At 39.9% G+C, this 23491-nt stretch overlaps 3 protein-coding genes across 4 annotated transcripts; 2 read left to right on the plus strand and 1 right to left on the minus strand.

Moving 5' to 3' along the window:
• fuca2 (alpha-L-fucosidase 2) lies at nt 1-3146 on the minus strand. The gene is made up of 7 exons (XM_040042168.1): nt 2859-3146; nt 2413-2600; nt 1913-2252; nt 1619-1829; nt 708-898; nt 443-548; nt 1-301 (listed from the first exon to the last, which is right to left on the minus strand). The coding sequence occupies exons 1-7, from the start codon at nt 3047-3049 to the stop codon at nt 164-166; spliced, it is 1365 nt and encodes a 454-aa protein (XP_039898102.1). The 5' UTR covers nt 3050-3146; the 3' UTR covers nt 1-163.
• Nucleotides 3147-3288: 142 nt separating this feature from the next.
• On the plus strand, nt 3289-8379 carry LOC120740070 (putative deoxyribonuclease TATDN3). 2 transcript variants are annotated; one of them, XM_040042169.1, is made up of 10 exons: nt 3289-3423; nt 3507-3539; nt 3626-3699; nt 3781-3865; nt 5479-5541; nt 5624-5733; nt 6292-6347; nt 6444-6556; nt 6762-6842; nt 7100-8379. In XM_040042169.1, exons 1-10 carry the CDS (start codon nt 3370-3372, stop codon nt 7241-7243), a joined length of 813 nt encoding a protein of 270 aa, XP_039898103.1. In that variant the 5' UTR covers nt 3289-3369; the 3' UTR covers nt 7244-8379. The 2 variants fall into 2 exon arrangements, with proteins under 2 accessions (XP_039898103.1, XP_039898104.1); XM_040042170.1 differs by having other exon boundaries at nt 6765-6842.
• A 983-nt stretch (nt 8380-9362) lies between these two features.
• Nucleotides 9363-22207, plus strand: coq8ab (coenzyme Q8A, genome duplicate b). Its single transcript, XM_040042166.1, has 15 exons — nt 9363-9945; nt 10239-10391; nt 11902-12192; nt 12301-12367; nt 13475-13546; nt 14557-14682; nt 16275-16360; nt 16442-16582; nt 16679-16760; nt 16871-16964; nt 18605-18746; nt 18948-19055; nt 19151-19216; nt 20373-20459; nt 21372-22207. Exons 2-15 carry the CDS (start codon nt 10257-10259, stop codon nt 21663-21665), a joined length of 1791 nt encoding a protein of 596 aa, XP_039898100.1. The 5' UTR covers nt 9363-9945; nt 10239-10256; the 3' UTR covers nt 21666-22207.
• The last annotated feature ends 1284 nt before the right edge of the window (nt 22208-23491 follow it).

Consider the following 23491-nt stretch of genomic DNA (forward strand, 5'->3'; position numbering starts at 1 on the left):
TGTGTTGGTCTTTCACGTGGAATTCCAATAAAATTGCTTCACGTTTGTGGCTGTAATGTGACAAAATGTGGAAAAGTTCAAGGGGGCCGAATACTTTTGCAAGCCACTGTATAATCCTTCCTTTCTGCTCCATCAGTTCCTCTTCAAGTGATGTGATTTTCCTTTAAGTGGCACCAGTCAGCTTCAGTGTCCAGGCCCACTGGCATGGTATCTGGCTAAAGGAGAGCTGGGGCAGGTAAACCTGCAGCCCACTGGGCTTTACAGGCTCCCACTTCAGAGGGCCATAACCAAGAAGCACCACCTTTTTTGTTAAACAAAAGGAAGTTATGAATAAAGTTCAGATCTCACACAAGGTTCTACATTTTATTGCCATGTACACTAATACCAGTTTAAATATAAGAAGCTGGCATCGCAACATTATTAGGTATTGAGTCAGTCTTACCTGAGTTTGCCCAGTAACCACTGGCTCATTCAGAATCACTGATCCATTATTTGGCCACTTGAGTAAGATGGAAAATATGTTTTTTTCCTGGGGTCTGAACGTGTACCTGTTGAAGATCAGACCCATTAATTACCTCTGATTTTATCTATCTATCTATCTATCTATCTATCTATCTATCTATATATATTTTTTTCTATAACTTTCTATGTCTTTCTATAGATAAATATCAATGTAGCCTTATAAAAAAAAAAAGTTGTGGACCCACCACAGATCTGGAGTGAGGCTGTCATTCTGAGCTCGCCATGCTGTCGTGTTATAGATGGCCTCCCCATTGACCTTCAGCCACTGACCAATCTGCCTCAGACGCTCCTCAAAGATCGGAGCGATTCTTCCATCGTGTGTGGGGCCGATATTCATCAGCAGGTTTCCTCCACAGGACACAGTCTCCACCAGCGTCTGAAACACACACACATGGACACACATTAAAGTGGACATGTCTGGAAATTATTACAAGCGATTTTTGACACATAAACATGAACAAACAAAGCCACAAGAAGGGCTCCAGATCAGTGTTTCCATCTTTGACCCTCGAGCCAAATGAACTTCAATCTAACGTGACCGCTCTCTTGTCTGGGTCTGGAGGCGTGTTTTAAAGTAAAACAGAGGAGAATCCTAACATTTTAACCACAGAATGGCAGCTGGCTCACCTTGGATTGCAGAGCGACCCTCAGGCTATAGTTTCTAACTTAATTCTCTAGTGCCGCTGACTCAGGTTGAACTCCCATATATTATCTCTATCCCATTTTCTTTCCTCTTTAATGACACTCACTCATGTGATGATATTTTGTCATTCTTCTTGTTGATTTTTTTTTATTGATTTTAGTGTTTTAATTATTTTATCTTTTTGTAAATTACACAGACAAGTCTTGCATTTTTGCATCTTTTTAACTTGTTGATTTAACTCTCGTGGGTTTACATTTTTAAGTGTAGTCATGGTATGTTTTTTGTAAGTGATGGCTGCTAGTAACAAAATGCCTAAAGATACAATTTAAAATTGCAGAGTCGTAGGAAATGTGTTGAAAAGAGTAAAGAAGCATTAGGTAAATTTCCCAATGACTCATTTAATCACAGTGAATCTGTTTTAGTTTAGAGGCGAATACGATTTTCAGCTCTCACCGACACAAGCTGATCGACGGTGAGGTAATCGCTGAGAGGAGCGTTACGTCTGTAACCCCAGGACTTTTTGTCAATGGTCATGCAGTTTTCCCATTTGTGCTTGAGCAGGTGTCCTGGCTGGTAGCGATCAGAACAGGTGTAATATCCACCGTGTGTGCAGATGGAGCCATAGCCCCACCGATCATTCGTCACCACCGTGTCACGTACTGGACTGTTGAGAAGATTTCAGTCAGCTCAGTTTTTATATCCATGATGGGAAAAAAGCTAAAAATAATGCACATTTTGCAAGTTTACCTGTCATTATAGAGCCAAGCTAAGAAACCAGTGCTGTTCCAGTACTTGTCAGGCGCGTCTCCATCTCCATCAGACCACAGCACCTCTGGTTTGTACTTGACAACAAGCTCGTAAAGCTCAGGCAGAGTTTTACTGGTAGGAAAGTAGTTTGTAGTGAAGACATTGGCAGCGTCCAGCTCAAAGAGTGGGTTAAACCATTCGAAGAGGGAGTGATACAACCCTACACGAATGTCCCCGTTATTGCGAAGAGCTGTCACCACTTCATCCACCAGGTCTCTCTTTGGTCCAATATCCACCGCATTCCAGTTCCAGGAGTTCTTTGAGCCCCAGAGTGTGAAACCTGAGAAATACACCAACAAAACAGAACATCTCTTGTGTGGTTGAAGGACAGTCATACATCGCTGACACCCATACTGACATCAGACTACTTCTTCAGAAAAAAAAAAAGAACACTGTAGCTGGCATATATAAACACAGCGATGCACAAAAATGTGGTGTACCTTCATGGTGTTTTGTGGTCAGAACGATGTACTTTGCTCCCGATGAGGCGAAGATGTCTGTCCATTCTTTGGCATCAAAGAACTCAGCAGTGAACAGCGGTGCAAAGTCCTGATACTTGAAGTCTGGAGGATAATTCCTCTGCATGAAGTCCACATATGGCTTTTGCTTTTGGTTTTGCCAGTACCACCTGTGTAACAAATAAAATGCAAAATGTGTCATCACTGTAAAAACTTGTAAAACTGTAAAACTTTTAATCTGTACTGCCACTGTTGCCATGATGTAAAACATATGGGATCTCCGACAGGATAGATGGTGGGTTCCTGGATAAGTCCGAAGTCGGAATTTCCAATGAATGAGTTGTTCCCTAGATTTCACAGACCCTCTTGCCCTCACTGATTGTCTGCAAAAGTTTAAATGATCTGGTAATGTCAAAAGAAGAACTCACCAGAACCATTCGCTGCCAAAGCTCGGGACAGAAAAGACACCCCAGTGTATGAAGATGCCGAACTTTGCGTGGTCATACCATTCTGGCAGCGGTCTGGAGTCGATGGACTTCCAGTTGGGTTCGTATTTGGCATTATTGGCCCCGATCTGCAGGATCAATAAAAGCAAAGGAAAGACTGCTAAAGCTCCCATTTCAGTGTCGCACACAGATCCGACTTCACTCTTTAGACGCCATATGACTGTGAGTAAAGTTGCGGAACTGACACTGGCAGGAGAAAAACAAACAAGGAAGTGAAAACGGCTGGTTTAACTTGAAGAACCAGGTACGTTTGATTTCTCTCCGTTTACTTCCCGCCATAGTTCAACCAATAATTTCTAAGAGAGCACCGCCCTCTCGAGCTGCGCAGTGTCATCGATCTCGCGCACTGACGAGCCCACACGTGCACATGCGCAGTCGGATTTTATTGGAGGAAGCGGGTTTGTTTTGATTTTGAGGGCTAAACAACGTCCACATGCACGGCTACGTTGACTGCCACTGTCACATCTCTGCGGGGGATTTTGACAAGGTATTAACGCTTGTTTACGGACTGAAAATTCATATTTTATCTTTAGCAACCTTAATTTAACCTTTCCACGTTTTTTTGGCCAGGATGTAGAAGAGGTGATCGAAAATTCAAAAAAGGTGAGATCCTCGTGAGTAAAAGCTGTAAGTTAGTCAGATATTTGTTGTTTTAAAGATAATTTCTGGTTGTTTTTACTCTTGTCCAGGCTGGCTTGTTGGCGTTATTAGCTGTGGCCGAGCATTCAAGGGAATTTGAGAAGATTATAGCGTTGTCACAGAGGTACCCAGCACTGTTTAAATGATGATGTATCTGTACTGTGTAGGTCGCGGTTTTGTAATTTCCTGCTGTAATTTTCTCCAGGTTTCCAGGTTTCATTTTCCCCTGCTTAGGAGTTCACCCTGTTCAAGAAGTATCCCCCGAGCAGCAGAGGGGTGCTTGCCTTCAGGTAGGATTGATGCAGTTTAAAATCTTTTCCCACCCATGCTGTTAACATAAGCTAGTTGTAGAGGCTAGTTGTAGAGGTGTCACAACTACCTCCGGAAAACAGAAATCTCCTTGGATTTGAGAATTTATAGTGCATCATATCATAGAAACAACACCAGTGAAGGTTACGAATGACCTTCTCATGGCCTCTGAGAGTGGACACAGTCCTTGTGCTTGTCCTGGTACTCAGTGCAGCATTCAGTACCACTGATCGAAACATTTTACTTCAGAGATAAGAATACAGCTGTGGCCATTAAAGGAAATACACTGCCCAAGTTTGAATTGTATCTGTTTGTTCATGTAAACAGGGAGTCTTTACACGCAAACGTTAGTCATGGAGTTCCTCAGAGTTCTGTGCTGGGACCAATACTTTTTACATTGTAAGTGCTTCACTTAGGCAGTTATATTAAAAAACGCTGCATGCATTTTCATTATTTTGTAGCTGATACCTTGCTATAGTTATCTATGAAGCCAGATGACAAAAATTAATTAGTTAAACTACAGGAATGATTTCAAGACATAAAGGCCTGAATGAGCTCTAATATCCTGCTTCTAAATTCAGATAAAACTGAGGTTATTATATTCAGCTGTAAAAATCAGAGAAACATGGGGTCTAACCAAATTCCTAGTATGGATAGAATTACTTTGGCCTCCAGTAGCACTACGAGGAATCTTGAAGTGCCTTACAAATGTGTAAGATTGTTTCCTTTTATCTGTGTAGTGTCTAAAAGTAGGAACATCTTGTCTCAGAGTGATGCTGAAAAAATAGTTCATGATTTTATTACTGCAAGGGTGAACTATTGGAAGTTATTATCAGGCTGTTCTTGAACTTCCCTGAAAAGCCTTCATTTGATACAAAACACTGCAGCAAGAGTACTAATGGGGGATGAGAAAGATGGCTCATATTTCTTTATTCACCAGAAGGCCACAAACACAACAGCCAGCTGATCCAAACAGCCATGTAGAGCGTAAACAAGTATTGTTGTATTGTGGCTTTATGAAAATATAACATCCATCTAGCCACCCATCTTCATTTGCTTATCAAATTGAGGGTCACGATGTGCTGGACTGTATTCCAGCTATTTTAGGGTGAAAGGGGTGGATGGGGTACACTCTGACAGGTCACCAGTGTGTCTCATTATTAGTGTTTCAGTCTGATCTTAAAAAAATCAATTGTGGTACTCAGTGGTGGAAAAAAACAGCAGCGCTTCTTTCCTGAAATAGTGTGGATGATTCATTCTTTCTGCAATTTTGCAGTAAAATGGTAAATGGCCTGTATTTGTATAGCGCTTTACTAGTTCCTAATCCACCCATTCACACACTGGTGATGGCAAGCTACATTGTAGCCACAGCCACCCTGGGGCGCACTGACAGAGGCGAGGCTGCCAGACACTGGCACCACCGGGCCCTCTGACAGTTAATTTTCCTGTGTTTCTCTTCCTCCACCACAGCTGTAGTTTTCTCAGAAAGCAGTAAAAACATTGTAATTTTGACTGCTTGTAAATTTAAAAAATTGGATGAGTTATTTCTGGTTTATGCAGTTAGATTCAGGAGTGTGTTCTGTGTGTTTTGCAGGATCTGGATGCTGCTTTGCCTATCATAGAGAAATACAAAGACCAACTTGTTGCCATTGGGGAGGTAAAGATTGAGCATCTTTGATTCACCTTCGTTGGTTTTCTTTATTAACTACAATGATATTACAGCTTGTTTGCCGTTGTAGGTTGGTTTGGATTTTACACCCCGATATGTCAGAAGCGACACTGATAAGGAGAATCAAAGGCTGGTCCTGATTCGTCAAGCACAGATAGCCAAGGAGCTGGACCTCCCGCTGTGAGTCTTGAGATATTTATTATTAAGGCTATTCTCTGAAATTTATGTGGTACATATATTAGCATTTTTTAAGCAAAGACTAATTAAGAGCTTTCCTGGGAGGTGTAGCAATATATACAGTACAAATATTAATGTGTATTGTTTTTGGGTTGGGGTTTTTTTTTTGTTTTGTTTTGTTTTGTTTTTTAATAGAAGAAGAGTCTTTCAGCCACTCCCTTATTCAGAAGGGGTCTGCACAGTAGATAGCTTTGCATATTTGATTTGGTAGATATTAATGCCAGATTCCCTTCGCAACACAACCCTAAAGGGATCTGTGTCACCTCTTGGTATCAAACCAGGGACGATCCATACATTCGGCAAATGTGTAAACTACAATTAAAGTGTAAAAACCTAAATAAGACAGAGAAGAACTCCATAAGAAAACAAACATTTACATTTGCAGAAATTAAAGCGATCAAAATCTAAGGTTTATGAGACAATGACCGCCACAGTATATTGCAGAATCCTTCTATAATACATTGTGTTTGTTCATTTGTTTTCTTTTATTTTTGGCTTTAGAAATGTTCATTCAAGGTCTGCAGGAAGACCCACCATTCAGCTCCTGAAGGAGCAAGGTGAACACCTAAGTTTATTCTGTCTGTTTGCATGTGAGTGAACAGTTTTCTTGAGTGTATGAGAAATAAACTGCAGTTCCTCTGTATTGCCACTAGGTGTCAGAAAAGTCCTTCTTCATGCTTTTGATGGGAAACCGTCTGTTGCTATGGAGGGAGTGAAGGCCGGCTATTTCTTTTCTATCCCTCCATCCATAATAAGGAGTGAGCAGGTACAGCCGAGCATGCAATCAGCTTATCTGTCATTCGTGTGTAAACAGACCAAACTAGTTTATTTAATTGACACAGGTAACAGTTGTATGTGAGTATTTACACTCCCCACACAGCACTGGCATGTTGACTTTGTTTTCATTGGTGGACTTTATCACATTGAGCATTAATGATTTATGGTGATCTGTGTGTGTATTTTCCACCAAGAAGCAGAAACTTGTGAAACAGCTGCCGTTAGAGAACATCTGTCTAGAAACTGATTCTCCAGCTCTCGGCCCAGAAAAACAGGTTGAGTATTTAAAAATGTCTTATATTATCTTTGTTTGGGAGGAGTAATTTAATTTTTTCTTTATGTATTACAAAGAAAATTGTATAATAAATGTTCTAGTTTCTAGATAAGATAGATACGATGCCTTTATTAGTCCCACAAGGGGAAATTTCATGAAATTTCCCCTTAATTACAACTAGTTTGTTGTAATTACTATAGTTGATAATATGATAACTATAAGAATCGATACAACAATTGTCCCTTGTCCTGACTGCAGGTGAGAAATGAGCCAAAAAACATCTGTGTGTCTGCCGAGTACATCAGTAAGATCAAAGGGGTGTCACCGGAGAAGGTGATGGAGGTGACGACACAAAACGCTCTCCAACTCTTTCCGAAGCTGAAGGCTGCCATCAGACCTTGACGGAGAGCACAAAGAATATTTTATCTGTCAAAAAATGCCTTGAAGGATTTGCCAAGGAAAAATTATATATATGATGGAAACAAAATGCCCTACGGTGTAAAAAGCAAAACAAAAACGTGAGAAAATAAAGACGAGTTTACAAACTCGCATCCAAGTTGTGCTTTTTTTGTGCATTTGACACATCTGAAATTCCTGCCACTGACATCCTGCATGCCAGTTTTATATCCCAGCATAAGCAGAGCAGTAGCAGTTATTTCCTTGATCACTTTTTCAAATTAAAAGGCAATTCATTGTAACTTCATGACAGCTGATGCTACCACACTCTGATGGCAAACTTCACAGCTGCATGGGGGTAGTGTTGCCTTCACGTGCACCTCATAATTTTCTGCATTCTCACTTTTGAGCTCTGAAGTTGTTTTTTTTAAACCACTTATGAAACTAAATTTCATTCTTGTTTTTGTTTTTGTTTTTTTATACAAAAGAACAAATTGAACTCAGTGGTCAGTTTACACTAGTGGTACACTAAGCTAGTTTAATACCACAAGACTGTAATCAATTCTGCTTTCAGACTAAATAATAGAATTATGTCTGCTGCTTTTGTGTTTGCACATCTTAGATTTAGAAAATCAGTGAATTGATTTGATTTGTTTGAGTTGTGAGATAGATAAGATTCAGCTGAGTTGTACTGACATGCCATCTGGAGAAACTAGTTCAGGGCCATCTCTAGCAGATTAGACCTCTGTAATGGACTTTTGTCCAGTCTTTCTAAGACAGTGATAAAAAAAGCTTCAACTTATCCAGAACGCAGCTGCTAGAGTCTTAAAGACTAAAAGAGCTGAATGTAATCCAGCCAAGCAGTTCTCAGATTACTGCACAGGTTCATTTTGTCTGCCAGAGAATACATTCTAAAAATATTATTGCTTATTCATAAACTTTTACCCACAGTATATTGTAGATATGCTGATCTCAGACTGGCAGATTCTGAGTTACTCTAAAATGAAACTGAATACCTTTTAAGTAAAGTTTCTTTACCTTCTATCAAACTTTAAGAAAACATTGCATTGCATCATGATTAAATGATATAAAAAAACATCCCTTTTGTCTATGTTGAAATTAGAGGCATTTCCAGATTTTTTTTTAAAAAGGGGGGCGTGGTCACGGGGGACCACGAAGTGCAGAGGCAGATGTGCATTGTGTTCCCCTGTGTTCTGAAATACAATTTCAGGCTCATGTGCATATCATGTGTCCTATCACAGATTTTTTTGGGTAAAAAGTGGTGTTGGACAAGAATTTCGAGACACTTATTTTGGGAAAGTAGAAAAAGCATTTATACCTTTTCTACTTAAGCAGCTTAAGTGCTGACAGGTTGTATATTTAAAATATATTTAAAGCATCTACAGTAAATGTACACATCATGTGGGATGAAACTTTTCAGAATCATATAACCAAGCATGATGTTATTGTATCATAATTATTGACTTGTTTATATGTATATCTCTTTAATGTCAGGGATGCTACTACTTTTAATTGCTTATCTAATTCTCAGTAGCTCGATTAATAATAAAAGCTGCTTTCAGCTACTCCCTTTTTCCCAAGTGGCACCACAACGGATTGCTCTGCATGTTTGATCTAGCTGTATTTCCCGCTGCATCCTCTTCCTATAGGAACTCCAAAGTGAATTATGTGTATTCTTGTTATTGAACTGGAAGTATTTCACTTGTTAGACGAATGTGTAAACCGCTAAGTGATCTACAATCCCCCCCACCCCCCCCACCTTCTAGACACACCCCTGCTTGTAAGCAAGGTTATCAGAGTTAACTAAAACTAAACAAAAAAATAAACCTAGACCTGGAAAACAAGTGTCAGCTGGCTAATTAAAAAATTGACCTTTAAAAAAAAGAAAACTAACTGAAACAATTTTGTGAACTTTAAAAACTAGCTAAAATAAAATAAAATAAAAAATATCGAGAAATAACCTTTAAATATTGTGTTTATTAATTTGGTTAAAAAAAGAAAGAAAGAAAATTATAAATATATCTAGTATTACAGTAGTACATTGTCTATTATTTTGCTCTGTTGTACTACTACTACTACTATTGTTGTTGTTGTTGTAAATTGTGGAAATTTCTGAGTAGCCTCTGGTACACCTTTGGGGCAAATACGGATCTACCTTATCTAAATAAATAAATAAATAACCATTTACTTTGAGCGTTGTACTACTTCTCCTGGCCATAGTAACCTTACATCGAACGTTAGAGAGCGCATGTCCAGCACATGGTCTAGCAGAAAGCCTTTTCCCCCATATGTGTCCTTTTTTTTCTTTCTTGCTAGTTGCTCTTGAACGCCTCACGTGTTCACATCTCGCACCGCCCCATTGGAGGACACGTCAATCGGTGCTGAAGTGTGAGGGGCGACTGACAGTTTGTCCAGCCAGTAAGGGTGTATGTTGATGTCTGGACCCCGCGGCTGAAGTTGCCTCATTGGCCCGTGTTTGTTAAACTTCCTCCGAGGGAGCCTCGGCCAGAATCGGCACGTACTCCAGCGCGTCGCCCGCCTTTTTCCTTCGTCCCGCTGGAGGTTTTTAAGGGAATTGTGTCGAGTTAAATCAAGGTGAACGTGGCTCATGCTACAGTAGCACAATGCTTGCTGGTGTGCACGTTCACTGAGCGGGGAGGACGTGTGTTGCGAAGTTTTTGTTAGTGGTGAGTGGAAGTTGTTTCTTTGTCCATGCCTTATGTCTCGGGTTTGTTTTGGAAGCTTCTCTTTGTGTTGTTGTTGTTTTTTTAAATTTTCCTTTCTTGTCCAGACTGTTAGCAACGTCAATATCACACTTTTGCATTGTTTATTTTGTTTTGCTTAAGCGTGCTATACGTGGTCTTGTTGTACTCTTCAAGTGTGAGAACATAAACGGATATTCACCCAGAAGAGCTACACCACTTCACACATCTCTGCATGACACCCCAGCACCTGTTTCAAAGACCTTACTCCCCTGCAGGTTTCTAACAGTTGCAGCATGGCAGGCGACACCGTGGTCTGGAGGAGTCTTAAGTGGGTAAAGCAGGCGGCCCACAGAGCCCCACCAGGCGGCCTAACTGTCACCGGGAACCAGAGGCTGGTAAACTTTCATCACACCACTGGAACGGCAAGGGTGAGCAGTCAGCTGTGATTTGGGTGTTGTGCAGTTGCAGACTAGGATCAAGTTTCACATTGCATGCAGCGCAGATATCTTCTGTTTTTGCTTTTTGGTCACGATGACCTCATCAGCAGCAGTAGATCGAGGCTTCTGGAGGCAGGTAGTACAGAAGCAGAAGTGAGAGGGGATGGTTTGTGAAGCAGGCTGTGAAGGATACACATTTCCTAAAGCCTGATAGGGGTATTTAAAAAAAATAAATAAATAATAGTAGCCTGCCAAGTGTACTGCAATGCTTCTGTTATTTATTCGCTGTTGGGAATAAAGGACTCATAGTTAAAATTAAAGGATTTGTACTTTGGATATTTAATAATTAATCAATAATAGTCTTTTGGGACTAAAATAACAGCCTCTGAACTAAGCAGGTAGAAGCTGGATTTGTATACACTTGGTTTTAGTATTTATAACGCCTTACACCAGGGGTTCTCTTTTGCACCAAGCTGAAGGATCTGAAGGCGACGGCATGAACTTGTACTGTATTTTTGTAACCTGTTAATTGAGACCAAACACTGATGTTGTATCTAATAGCAGTTTACAGTGTATTTATTATAATACACTTTCATTAGTAACGCCTCTGCATGGGCCAATTTCTGTAAATGCCAGCCCAGCTTCGGTTCCACTTTAATAGGAGTTTCATACAGAGCTTTGTGCATCAGGAGGAATACAGCTGTAATGTTTATTTTCTACTTTAACAGAACTAATTTGTTAGCAGGTTTTCCTGTAAGGGTTTTATGTGCTGTAGATACTACAAACCTGCAAACCTCACGGGTGGGAACAGCTCACATTACTCCAAAAGTAATGTTTTACACGTTATGAGTTATTGTTTCTTTTCTTATTTACTTGATGTAATGAGTAACATGTTATCCCACTCTTTATATTGCTTTTTCCACATGCATGTGCCCATTAAACACATCATCAACAACTTATATTGTATTGCATTGCATTGAACACTATTCATGATTAGAGATGCCCCGACTGCAGTTTGTCGGCTGGTCCCAGCATCTCTACTCATGATACAGTACTCTCAAAATACCTTTACCTCGATAATAACAATATCATGATACAGCAATCCTGCTGAACTGATAAATGTGTATATAGCAAGGTGGTCACCTACAACACATCACTGCAACATCATATCACCATAGTATAATACCACTTAAAAGGGTAAAAAGCAGGAACTATGCTTTTATAAACAGCATTGCTGTGCCTGTGTGTATTGTCATTATTATTTAAGAATATTATAATATTTAAATTCACATTTGTTAGCTTTCTTGCCATTTTTCTGCTGCAAGATTCTTCTCTTCTTCCCTGAAGTTTAGTTATCATCTTTGTTTTAATAAAAATATTGATATTTGGCGCCAGCGTTTCGGTAACATATCACAAGAGAAAGCGAAAAAACATTTTGTCCCATCCTTACTTAACAGCTGCATAAATAAATGTTGCTGAATGTCATGTTTTGTTCTTTTAGGAGAACCAGAAAGATGTCTGCGTATACAGAGGCACAACATTTCACAGATACTCCACTATGGCTGCTTGCTTCAGTACAAGCTTAACAGGAAGTGCAAATGGGCATCGGAGGACCTGCAGTGGAAGATGTGATAAAGGTCTTAGGTACTACAAAGACTGGTCAAGTCGGCTGTTCTCTGGACATACGAGGCTCTTTAACCAGGACAACACCACAGTGGGGCGGCTGACATCGGAGGATATCGATAAAGCAAGGAGTAACAAGAAAAGGGACTTTAAGCAGCATACGCAAGTGGTATCTACTCTCTCTCTTTTTTCTGTAAATGAGTGTTTTAATGATAAATGCAAGTGTGTATTTCACAGCTGCAGTGAAGTGTTTACATTTTATTTCCTTTGATTTCAGCTTAGTGAAAAAGCTCGAGAGAAGAAGGTACCCGTCACACGGATAGGAAGGCTGGTAAACTTTGGAGGTAGGTGATTTCTTTACCATGGTATTTGTCACATTAAAACCTGAATTAAAAAATTTCTGTAAATCTCAAAACAAAGTGTGACTCTCAGTAAGGCATTTGACCCTGAGTTGCTCCACTGGGCAAGAACTGGACAACGCCAGCTTGTGTGGGAATACTGGGCTGCTGCCAGGTGCTGTCAAAGTGTGATCTGCATGAATGTGAAGCAGCAGCAGTGTTGAAAACCTATCACACTCCCCCCCAAAAAATGTGTTTTAAAATAATCAGTTACAGCTCTTTAAACTGAGAGAACATCTGTAAAAATCGTTAACCAATTTAATGTTGAGCTCACTTTAATTTTTATATATTAAATGAGAATCTGACCTTTTTAAAAATCATGATCCTGGATGGAGTCTGTAACTAACGACTTTTTGCGATAGAAGTTCTGCAAACTAGTTCTGCAATTTGTTTTTGGCAGTGCTGGCACTTCCTCCAAGTCTAACTCAGCGAGACGTCAAAATGCACTTGAGTAAAAACTCCCTCACAAAGCCTGAACATGCCATTTATACAGACATCTGTTTTTTGTAAGTGGAATAGCCACTGTTGCTTGTATTCCTCATACTGTAAAGTGTTTGGGTATCAAAGTTTAATTTTGGATTTAGTGGAAAGAGTCTGACCTCATGACCTTGGTCAGCAGTTTTCAAGAGGTGGGGTGAGATTGTGGAAAATGCTGACGTGCTCCCTCACAAGACTTAAATTACAGAGTATCAGTAGCAGAAAAAACATTACTGGAACATGCCTGAGAATCCAGCTAATAGGAAAACGTGCAATCAACCATCAGCTGCCTTCTTGTGGAAGTATCAAATGTTTCTCTCACTAATTCTTGGCCTCCATTTGCCCCTGAGCCTCCCTTGGTGCTGCTTTAAGAAATTATACCCAAGTCTGGTTGCTGATTGTTGTTATCACGTTCTTTTTTTTATGCAGTAGTTATCATATGCAGGTAGGTTGTTTGTAAGGGCAACACTGCTCTTGCAAGCAGTTACCAACACTGGTAATGATAACTTCATCTTTGCAGCAGTTTATTCAGTGAATTGTTTGGTTTAAAAAAAAAAAAATCACTTCCTTTTGCAGGTCTGGCAGTTGGACTTGGCATCGGAGCAATCGCAGAAGTGGTCAAGAAGAGTTTAAAACCCAAAGAACGAGGTGACAGCAGGAGAGTTTTGCTTTACGAGTCTGCTGAGGTTGATCCTCATGTTTGGGCTTTGCTAATGATGCCAGGAAAGCTATAGCTGCTCCTCTAAACCTGCACAGCTGACCTGTCGTTTAACTGAGACTGTTAAGATAAGCAATCGTGAGTAAACTACATACCTGCCGGTTTATCGTCAGGATGTCCATGTAGTCTAATTCTGGATATTGGAGTTCAATATTTTTTATGTGGAAGCAGAAAGCTTACGCAAGCACAGAATATCAGTGACTAGTTGAATGTTCGGGAAAATGCAGGACACTATTGTAATGTTTTGTTTGTAAACAAGGGGCTCTGAGATTTTGTACAGAAGAAACAATCAGCTGTGTAACATCCCGCTAAAAACGCTGGCATCAAAAAGCCTGATCGTTCCAAAAAAAAAACTTCTGCATTTCACAAAAACATGAAAATAAAAATGGAAAGTCTGTGGATTTAAATTGATGTTAAAAAATGTCTAATGTTGTGACTAAAAGTTAGAAAGCGATATTGTAGATGCTTCATTGGCTCTAGGTCAGGAGTCGAATTTAAGCAGATTAGTGGTATTGATTATGTTGCTTGCTTTGAGCAGCAGGTCACATTTCCTCTGGATGTAACCTTCCACTGAAGCTTGTGTTCAGTCGATCCGCTCATCAGAATCTTGTTCAAGCAAATCATCTTGGAGACATTTTTCACCTCTTATAAATATAGCTGGGCCTCAGTGAGCTGTACACACAAAGCACGATCAAGCAGATTATCTTAAAGCTTTTAGTCTTTCCTCCACACTCACCTGACCTGAACCCCACTAAGCATCTAGGAAGTGGGGACACTTTAAGACAGAGAAAGCAAAATGTGCTGGGATAACAAGGATTTGCACATTTAGGAATAAAAGAAAAATGGTGGGATTTGTTGTGGATTGATGCATTTTTTGAAGACACGTGTTCAGTTGCGAGTTGTCTTGGCACATGTTATAAACAGTTTTTGTGTTTTCTAGGTAACAAAAAGGCCATAATGGATTCGAATGCTTTCCTCTCTGAAGCCAACGCTCAAAGAATTGTCCGGACGCTTTGCAAAGTTCGAGGTGCTGCTCTAAAAATTGGACAGATGCTCAGTATTCAAGGTGAGGTACAGATACACATACACCTGAGTGATGCACCTTAATGGATCTTAGCTGTTTTTAATCACTGTAAACACAAGCAGAAGTTAATCTTTAGTGATACAGTATTAACTGATCTCACGTGATCCAAGGACATGAGGATCTGGACAGACTCCTGAGGCATATTATAAGCAGGAAACCCACATGTGTCTGTGTACAAATAAAGGTTCAACTTCCATCACAGACTAAACATGCCTACTGTCTGCTGAGATCACTTCACCAACTTTAAAATGTCATCCCCAAAAATAAACACCGGGCCAGCTGTACACAATACGTGCAATTCCCGTGGAGTTATTGTAGGTGGCAGAGTCTAGCCTGACTGTTGGCTTTAAAAAGCATGTTTACAGCGCAGTCGTGTTTTTCAGCTCTGGCCTGTGCAGTCATGTATGATCCCTGCGATAAAATCCTTCAGCCAAGCATTTTTTGAAACATTAATCCTTGGCAAACTTTTAAAAGAAACCACAAGATTGTTCAACAACACTTGTTTTAAAGATGTTTGTAGAAGCTTTATTTTCCCTTATCCAAACTGACATGGTAGCCAGCCATGACACAGTTTCAGCGTTATCATCGGCTAACTTCGTTAACTTTATCTTAATACTGACCTTGAGGGGAAAAAGAAGCTGTTGACAAAACGGTGTCACTTCAAGGTCTGTTTAGTATCTCTTCAGCTTTCAAACGATCCTAATCTGCAAGGAGAGTAGAAGTGAAACCATTTGTGATTATTAGTGTTATTAGTTTTCACGTTAAAAATACAGAACAACTATTTCCAGTTTTTCAGCAAGAGGATCTGTTGTTTTTCTTCCCATATGACAGTAAACTTATTTACATTTTGAATATATTATTAGATAATAAAATAATTTATAGGGAAACACTTGTCTCTACTACAGTAAAGCTACATTAAATGGTTATATTTATATTTTAAATGTATGTATTTTACAGCTTAATTTATGTGAAAGAGATTGATCTTAGTGATGGACCTATAGAGTGTTAAACCTAACTCAGCTATGGTCTGGACCCTGTTTTGGTTCATTCTCATCTCTCCTTTAAGGCACCATTTAAGCTGTAGTCTAACTTACTTCATGATACCAGCTAGCCAAATTTAAGCTTTGAGGGTTTTTTTTTTTTTCATTTAAAAGCAAGGATTTAATTAAGACTATCGGTTTTGCACACTTGAAAACGTACAGCACCAGAAGATTGTTTTTACTACTTCTTCATCATTTACCTGCTCCCATTAGGGGTCACCTCACTCTATCCCTGTCATCCTCCTTTGTGACACCAACTCTCTGCATGTCCCCCTTCACAACATCGATGAATCATCTGTGATCTTCCTCTTTTCCCCCTCCTGGCAGCTCCATCCTTTATCCAGTATATCCACATCCTCTGCACATCTGCAAGTCTCACCCTGAGCATTTTCAATTCATTTTTAATCCTAAATTTCAGCTCTGCCTCCTGTCTTTTCAATAACACCTGGATTATTATTATTTTTAAACTGTTCTTACCCTATAGGCATCATCATGTATTTCATTCGCTCTGTACTTTTCGTTTTTGTTTATCAGATGACGCCTTTATCAACCCTCAGCTGGCTAAAATCTTTGAGCGTGTTCGACAGAGTGCAGACTTCATGCCTACTAAGCAGATGATGGTACAGTATGGAGAACGCTGGCAAACTATACAAATAAAGTTACATTTCTCCAGTTAATTTTTTTCCTTTTTCTCTCTACAGAAAGTCATTTACAATGATCTCGGCCCAAACTGGAGGGACAAACTGGAATACTTCGAGGAGAGGCCATTCGCAGCCGCGTCCATTGGTCAAGTCCATTTAGCAAAAATGAAGGATGGCCGGGAGGTAGCCATGAAGATTCAGGTGAGAGAAGTGTTTGTGCTGAGATAAATGCAGATGTTAAGTGGGTCATAAGTCAGCAAATAGAATAAAATAACTCAATCAAATCTTTCCCTTCAGTACCCTGGAATAGCAAAGAGTATCGAGAGTGACGTGAATAATATCATGACTGCCCTGAGGTTAAGCAACGCACTGCCTGAAGGTATTTTTCTTATCATTCAGGGATAACAGCTGCTATTGTCTGATCTTTGTAAACCTGCAGCTCGACCGCAATGATTTTCAACCCCCCCTCCATTTGACCTCTTTTTCCAGGTTTATTTCCTGAGCATCTCATTGAGGTCATGAGTCGAGAGTTGGCGCTGGAATGTGATTATATAAGGGAAGCAAATTGTGCCAGAAAATTTCAGTGAGTTGTTTGCATTTATTCTTACTAAATTGACTAAGCTTGGGTAATGTTTTATTTGTCTTTGCTAGAAGCGTGCTTTGCACCAGAACTTCCATCCAGCTACAGTTAGCCACAATCGCTACTTCTCACACAATACTGTTCAGATTTTAGTAAAACACAGTGATCACCTACTTGGTCTTCAATAAAACTGCTCAAGGTCACGATCACGTTTGTTGTTTTATGAGCAGTCACCTGTGAATTGTGATGACATGGTGAGACAGATGAGCTGCTGCATCATTGACATTCTGGCTTGTGGCCTTTATCTGTTATTTTTTTAATATTTTTGTATTATTTAGCAGTTTGTGTATAAATGCATTGTTAGGTTTTAGATTTTGAGTTTTAAAAAATATTCCTCATATAGTCTGTGGCTTTTGCGTCAACTTCCCAGAATTCAGTTGTGTTCCCGCCTCCTCAGACATTCAGGTTGTTTCACCATTGGTGCCTCTATTTTTGGTATTTTTGGCTATTTTAGCTACTGTACTGTATTTCTTATCCACAAGAAAATACTTTGTAGTGTTTTGAACCTTCTGATTTTGTTTAACGACATACAAACTTATTTTAACCTTTGGTCTCTGCCAGTTTTTCCTGGAAAGTCCTACCAGGCAACAACTTACAATAATAGCTGCTGCATAATGAATGATATACAGTATACACAAACATTACTGTTCCCATATAGTTCCCATAGTAACACCTTCACAGCTCTTGTTGTGTCACAATGAGTCCTAAAGATATTTTTGATTTGGGTTCATGCCCTTGACATTTTCAGCAGCAGGCGGCTTTGACAAAGGAGCCATTTGGCAACAAACAGCAACTAGTACTGTGCAAAAGCCTTGAGCCCCACCCCTCATTTCTTTCCATTTTGCTCACGAAATGAGTGCAGTATTTATTGAAACACGTTCCAACATAAATGAAAATGCATTAAAAAAAAAAAAATCTAACAAGCTTGAAATTCCATATTTGTTATGGCCATCATTATTCTTCAATACAGCCTGAACTCTCTTAGGCAAGCTTTCATATTATGTGTGTGTGTCTAGGTGTGCTTTTACTGTACCGACAGTGTGTTTGGCGTCATTATCATGCTGAAAAATGAAGCAACTGCCAATCAGATGTTTTTTCAGACGGTCTTGCATGGTGGCTCACATTCAGATAACTTTATTTATCCCACATTGGGCAATCCAGTTTGACAGTCCGCCATTGCAACAATACGGCAAAAATTAAAATCAACATCCAACAGTACTTTTCTGAATTTCCACTGGCTAAAATGCAGCACTCCATGAGATCTGTCGCCAGCAATTTTCAATCCAGTTCTTGTATAACTGTGGGTACCTCAGCCTGTCCTTAAAAACGGTTTCTTGACAGCCACCCTTCTGTTGGGATCGTTTCAGTTCTCCAGGTTTTCCAAAGAAAAAACTTTGAAAGCCCTTCAGAAAGGTCGGAGAATTATTGCTCAAGACCAGACAAAAACATCTGGCCCCTTGGAAGCAAAATGTAAAGAAATAGGTGGCTCAAGACATTTGCACTGTGCTGTAACAGAGATCCTGAAGGGCCAGATAGGGGTTACCTGCACGCTTCTTCTGACTTTGTTGCTGTGTGTTTGGTAGCGAGCTGCTGGAGGATCACCCCTTCTTCTGTGTGCCTGATGTGATAGACGAGCTAAGCAATAAGCAGGTTCTCACCACAACACTGGTGCCTGGTTTCCCGCTGGACAAGGCCACACATCTCCCTCAGGAACTCAGGAATGAGGTATGCCTTTAAGAGCTTCACTCTGCTCTGAACTCTACACTACTTACAGTATAGTTAACACCTGTGCTCTGCCAAGATGAGGTACATGCCACCTTAAAATAAAATAAAAAAAACCCTGAGACATGGCAGCATGTAGCAGAGATAACTATTTAAGTATCAGCACCCACTCATGTCACTTCCAGTTGTCTCTCCTTCTGCCAGATTTGTGAGCAGATCCTTATTTTATGCCTGAGGGAGCTTTTTGAGTTCAGATACATGCAAACCGATCCGAACTGGTCCAACTTCTTCTTTGATCCACAAACTCATAAGGTCAGTTTGCCCAAGTTATACCAGAGACACGCGTGGATTTAATCTTTCTCCTTTTCACTGACGTGTGTTTTCTGTTTTTTATGACTTCACGTCAGGTTGCGCTGCTGGATTTTGGAGCTACTCGAGGATTTAACAAGCATTTTACTGATACCTACATTGAGGTGAGAAGTGTTCTCATTGTTGTTGTACACTGTGTTGCCCCCACTGGCTATTGTGCTACATGAATTTAAAAACAAAAAGATGCATACACCTGCCTGAGAATTTAGTTTATCTAGTTCTCAAACAGTGATGTGCAAATGTTATGTCATTTCTTTATAAATATTCTTCTAATGTTTCTTGAACATTGGCTGCTCCTTAACCCATTCTAGGTCCAGATAATTCTGGTCACATGAAGTACACTTAGATTATTACTTGTAATTACAACATTTTGTTTTGTATTTGGAAAATGGTGTTCATGAAGACTATCAAGAAACTAAACACACATACAAACATGAAAAAAGGATGTGAAAAACTTAGCACACTGCTTCGATTGACAGAATTAAGCAGGCAAGACTGCTAATGAAATGTGCTTGATTGAATGAACATCGGCAAGTGTGAGCACCTCTATAGAGAACAGAGGTTTTTGGAGTTTTCTGGTCTGGAGCATTTAGGCGTTTCCCTGTAAAGTCACCCAAAAAAACCCAATAGCTACATCTCACACTCTGCAGACCTCAGTTAACATGTTAAAGTCATTTTGACCGATGAGACGAAAGCACAGCTCCATGTTTGGAGAAAACCAAACACAGCATATCAGCACAAACACCTCGTATCAGCTGTGAAACACCGTGGTGTAGGGGTGATGATTTGGTTTGGTTTGCAGCTAAATGCAATAGTACGATGATCCAAAGCACAGCAGCCAGTCTGGAACAAAATGGCTGAAAAAAGAGAAGAATCGAGGTGCTGCAAAAGCCCAATGTCCAGATCTCAAGCTGATTGAAATGCTGTGGTCCCAGAAACTGAACTGAAGCAACACTATAAAGAAGAGTGGGCCAAAGTCCTCCACAATGTTGTGAGAGACTCATAAAGCCGTGCAGAAAACGAGTTCTTCAGGTTAATGCTGCTAAAGGTGGTTCTACAAGCTGTTGAATCATGGGACAAGACTGCAGTCCTTTTCAAGTTACTCTGTTTTTGTCATTTTGCTGTGAGAATATCTGTTAACCACACAGGTTAAGACGGATGATGTGCTTTATTGTTGTGCAGACAAGAATTTCAATAAGTTTCAGTTGAGAAATATCTTTTCGTCATGTGAAACCGTCTGGTGCGATTTCTCTCACTCAGATTATAAAAGCAGCTGCAGATCAGGACAGAGAAGGCGTCCTACTGAAATCCAGAGAAATGAAGTTCCTCACAGGATACGAGTCAAAGGTGAGAAACGGACATTGTAAATTTTACTAATGAACCGCACCACACTGTGATTCAGTTCAACAGTAGCTGTGAGTTTATGTTTATGATTTGTCTGTTGTTGTATTTTTGAATGTAGCGTGAAAGACATGAAAGGTTCATGCAGTCAAACAGCAATTTGACTGTGTTCAAAGTAAGATTGAGAGGAGCTTCTGAAATGCACCACATTTTTATTGAAAATGTTTTGAAATATTCAGTCACTCAAAGTATTTACTAGGTGTTCTTTAGCGACCTCTAGTGGCACCCAACAGGAACTACAACAGCACTAATATTTTGTGAACAGTCTCGCTATCTTGGTTTTTATTATAGAGGAGCTGTTATGAGATGATAGTAAAAATGACTTGGAGTATATACTGTGGACAATTTCTTTTCTCTTTTTTTTTTTTTTTTTTTTTTTTTTTTTTTTTGTTCTCTTTATTATATGGTGCCTGAAGATCACATTGCTCTCTCGTCTTACTACAGTTCTTGTGTGGGTTTAGTGTGTTCCAGTGTTGTTCAGTCTGTCTCTTCACATAACTCCACAGTTATTCCCTGAGGCTGAGAGCGGGCCTGTGTGTCTTTAATCACATTTGCAGCTCTTGTGGTAGAGGAAATATTTTTTTTATTGAGTCTGGCTTTGTGTTTGGGTTGCATGTCCTCCTGCAAAATAAATATGGGACCAACGATGAATGAAGTGTTAGCTTTAGAAGTGCTGATGGAGGGGATTATTTCAGCTTGTTTCCAGTCTCTGTTGCAAGCTGCTGGGTGCAGCGTCCTATTCAACACAAATAAAACTAATATTGATCTCTTCGTCTAAAAGCAGAGGAGCAGGTTTCTGTACATGCTGAACTTTTACTTGAAAGCCTCTTGATCATTTTTCTTGTCTTCTGCATTAAGGCGATGGAGAACGCCCATGTGGATGCGGTGATGATCCTCGGAGAGGCCTTCAACTCAGAAAAGCCCTTTGACTTTGGAATGCAGAGCACAACTGAGCGCATCCACAACCTCATCCCAGTGATGCTGAAAGAGCGTCTCACGCCACCGCCAGAGGAAACCTACTCCCTCCACAGAAAAATGGGCGGCTCCTTTCTCATTTGCTCGAAACTCAAAGCTAAAATCGCATGCAAGGACATGTTCCAGGAGGCCCACAGAAACTACTGGAAAGATGGAGACCCCAAGTCCGCACATTGAAGACTGCTTTTCCAGAAAGTGTGTTGAAACCAGGAATTTTTGTCATGCTGAAAAGTTCTTATCTGCAAATTTTTGGGCTCATTGGGCCAGAAAGTGTTTTGTTACGTGATATACTAATAACTACCTAGATTTGTTGGGGTTTTTTTACTGTTTGTTAAACTAAACTGTTACAGTACATCCCAAAAAAAAAAAAAAGAAAAACCTTAAAAAATGCATATCGGAATAATCTCTACCTATTAGGAATTTCATATCTATGTTTAACATTTCATTGCTTGCTTTGACCTGGTTTCAATCCAGACTAACTCTTGCTATACCGTCCTTAATAATGTGCTAAGACTCTTTTGTATGTATTGTTTGAAAAAATTTGTACCTCATAATTATGTGCCTGTATGATCTGAGGGAGCGTCCTTCATTTGACCTGGATTGTCAGTTGAAATAAATTGAAACTGATGCTGCAAAAAACAAACCAAATCTGTTCTAGCGAGCACTGGAGATCTATTGAGTGAAGCAAGGTGCAGACAGACGTAAAGAAAAGGGTGGGGGGAAAAAAAAGAAGGTTCATATGAAAAAAATATTTTAATTCACGAGAAAAAAATTCAAGTTTAGAATTTTATAACTGCAAAATGTCTTAGTGACAGACGTGTGTGATGAAAGGCGATTCAAACGTCACACAGCGGTAATGTTGACACTGCGAATGTTACAAATCTGAAAGGGTGTTACTTCAAAAGCCAATTATTGTGCCAAGTGAATCCATTATGGTCTTATAGCTGAGGCAGGTGAGCAGTTTTTTAGTTGGCATAGAGAGTACACCATGTGTGTTCCGTTAATGTATCAGTGACCTTTAGTGTTGTGGGGAATATGGCTACTTTAGTTGGATCACTTGTGAGTGTTGTTGGCCAGGTGATGGAAATAACACTGCGGGGTGCTAAACCACCCTTGATGTGATCGTTGTGTGGCTATAGCTCTCCATTTTGTGGTTGTTCACTAGTATGCTTGCTTTACTGAATTTTGTATATTACAGTAACTTGTTGTGGTATGAGGCCACATGTAAGTGACCGTTTGTGTGGTGGAGACCACAGATCACTTGTGAATGTGATTATTCGTGGCTGCTCTCATTTTGTGTTGTAGCAGGTTGAATAATCCTTTTGGGTTTGACTGCTGTACTCATGTTGGTCACATGTTACTCTGTGCATTCAGTGTGGCAACTTTAAATCCTCATGCAGGGGCATCCATGCTTAAAGATGCCAACTAAAGAAATGCGAGTATTTGTTTCGTGTTAGGAGAGCAGGTAATAAAGTGCTCAAGTTTTGGCTTTGGCTTAATAAATTTAGGGGTCCTAGAGGAACCCTTTTGAGGGAGGTGGTGTTACGTTCCTCTGCAGCCCCTAATCTCAGTGTGTTCAGCTGTTGCTAATTGGCCACACCTAGTAAGGTGTAAATAAAAGCATACCTGAGGCAGGCTTTTCAGGAAGCTCACCAGTCTTTGCCTTTGTGGCACCAGCCATTTGAGCCAACCTGCGATGCCATTTTAAGCTAAAACCTCTTCTCACTTACAGTCTGATATTCGCCTCCTTTTTTATGTTGCGGCCTCGAGCTGGGTCACACCTCCTTATAAGTTTTCCAAAAAAAAAACCGTCTTTATGATCCCCAAGACCTTAGGGAAAATATTCTGTGGAGTCATGAGACAGTTTGTGGATAGTTGGATTTCTGTTTATTTCTGGTAGTGAGATCATAAAGCTAACATAGTATTTCATAAAATGAACATCAAACAATTGATGGAACCATGATTCTGCTCTGTCTAAAAAAAACCTGAAGAAGAATATCCAG

The sequence above is a fragment of the Simochromis diagramma genome, unplaced genomic scaffold (genome assembly GCF_900408965.1).
Source record: "Simochromis diagramma unplaced genomic scaffold, fSimDia1.1 OVJJ01000304.1, whole genome shotgun sequence".
Lineage (NCBI taxonomy): Eukaryota > Metazoa > Chordata > Actinopteri > Cichliformes > Cichlidae > Simochromis > Simochromis diagramma.

Coding starts and splice junctions, on each gene's coding strand:
- coq8ab (XM_040042166.1), top strand. CDS start 10,257: ATGGCAGGCGACACCGTGGTCTGGAGGAGTCTTAAGTGGGTAAAGCAG. Junction 16,583..16,678: donor AGGTAGCCATGAAGATTCAG/GTGAGAGAAGTG, acceptor CTTTCCCTTCAG/TACCCTGGAATAGCAAAGAG. Junction 19,056..19,150: donor TTGATCCACAAACTCATAAG/GTCAGTTTGCCC, acceptor ACTTCACGTCAG/GTTGCGCTGCTGGATTTTGG.
- LOC120740070 (XM_040042169.1), top strand. CDS start 3,370: ATGCACGGCTACGTTGACTGCCACTGTCACATCTCTGCGGGGGATTTT. Junction 3,700..3,780: donor ATTATAGCGTTGTCACAGAG/GTACCCAGCACT, acceptor AATTTTCTCCAG/GTTTCCAGGTTTCATTTTCC. Junction 3,866..5,478: donor AGAGGGGTGCTTGCCTTCAG/GTAGGATTGATG, acceptor TGTGTTTTGCAG/GATCTGGATGCTGCTTTGCC.
- fuca2 (XM_040042168.1), bottom strand. CDS start 3,049: ATGGGAGCTTTAGCAGTCTTTCCTTTGCTTTTATTGATCCTGCAGATC. Junction 1,830..1,912: donor GCTTGGCTCTATAATGACAG/GTAAACTTGCAA, acceptor TCTTCTCAACAG/TCCAGTACGTGACACGGTGG. Junction 302..442: donor TGGTTACTGGGCAAACTCAG/GTAAGACTGACT, acceptor TTAACAAAAAAG/GTGGTGCTTCTTGGTTATGG.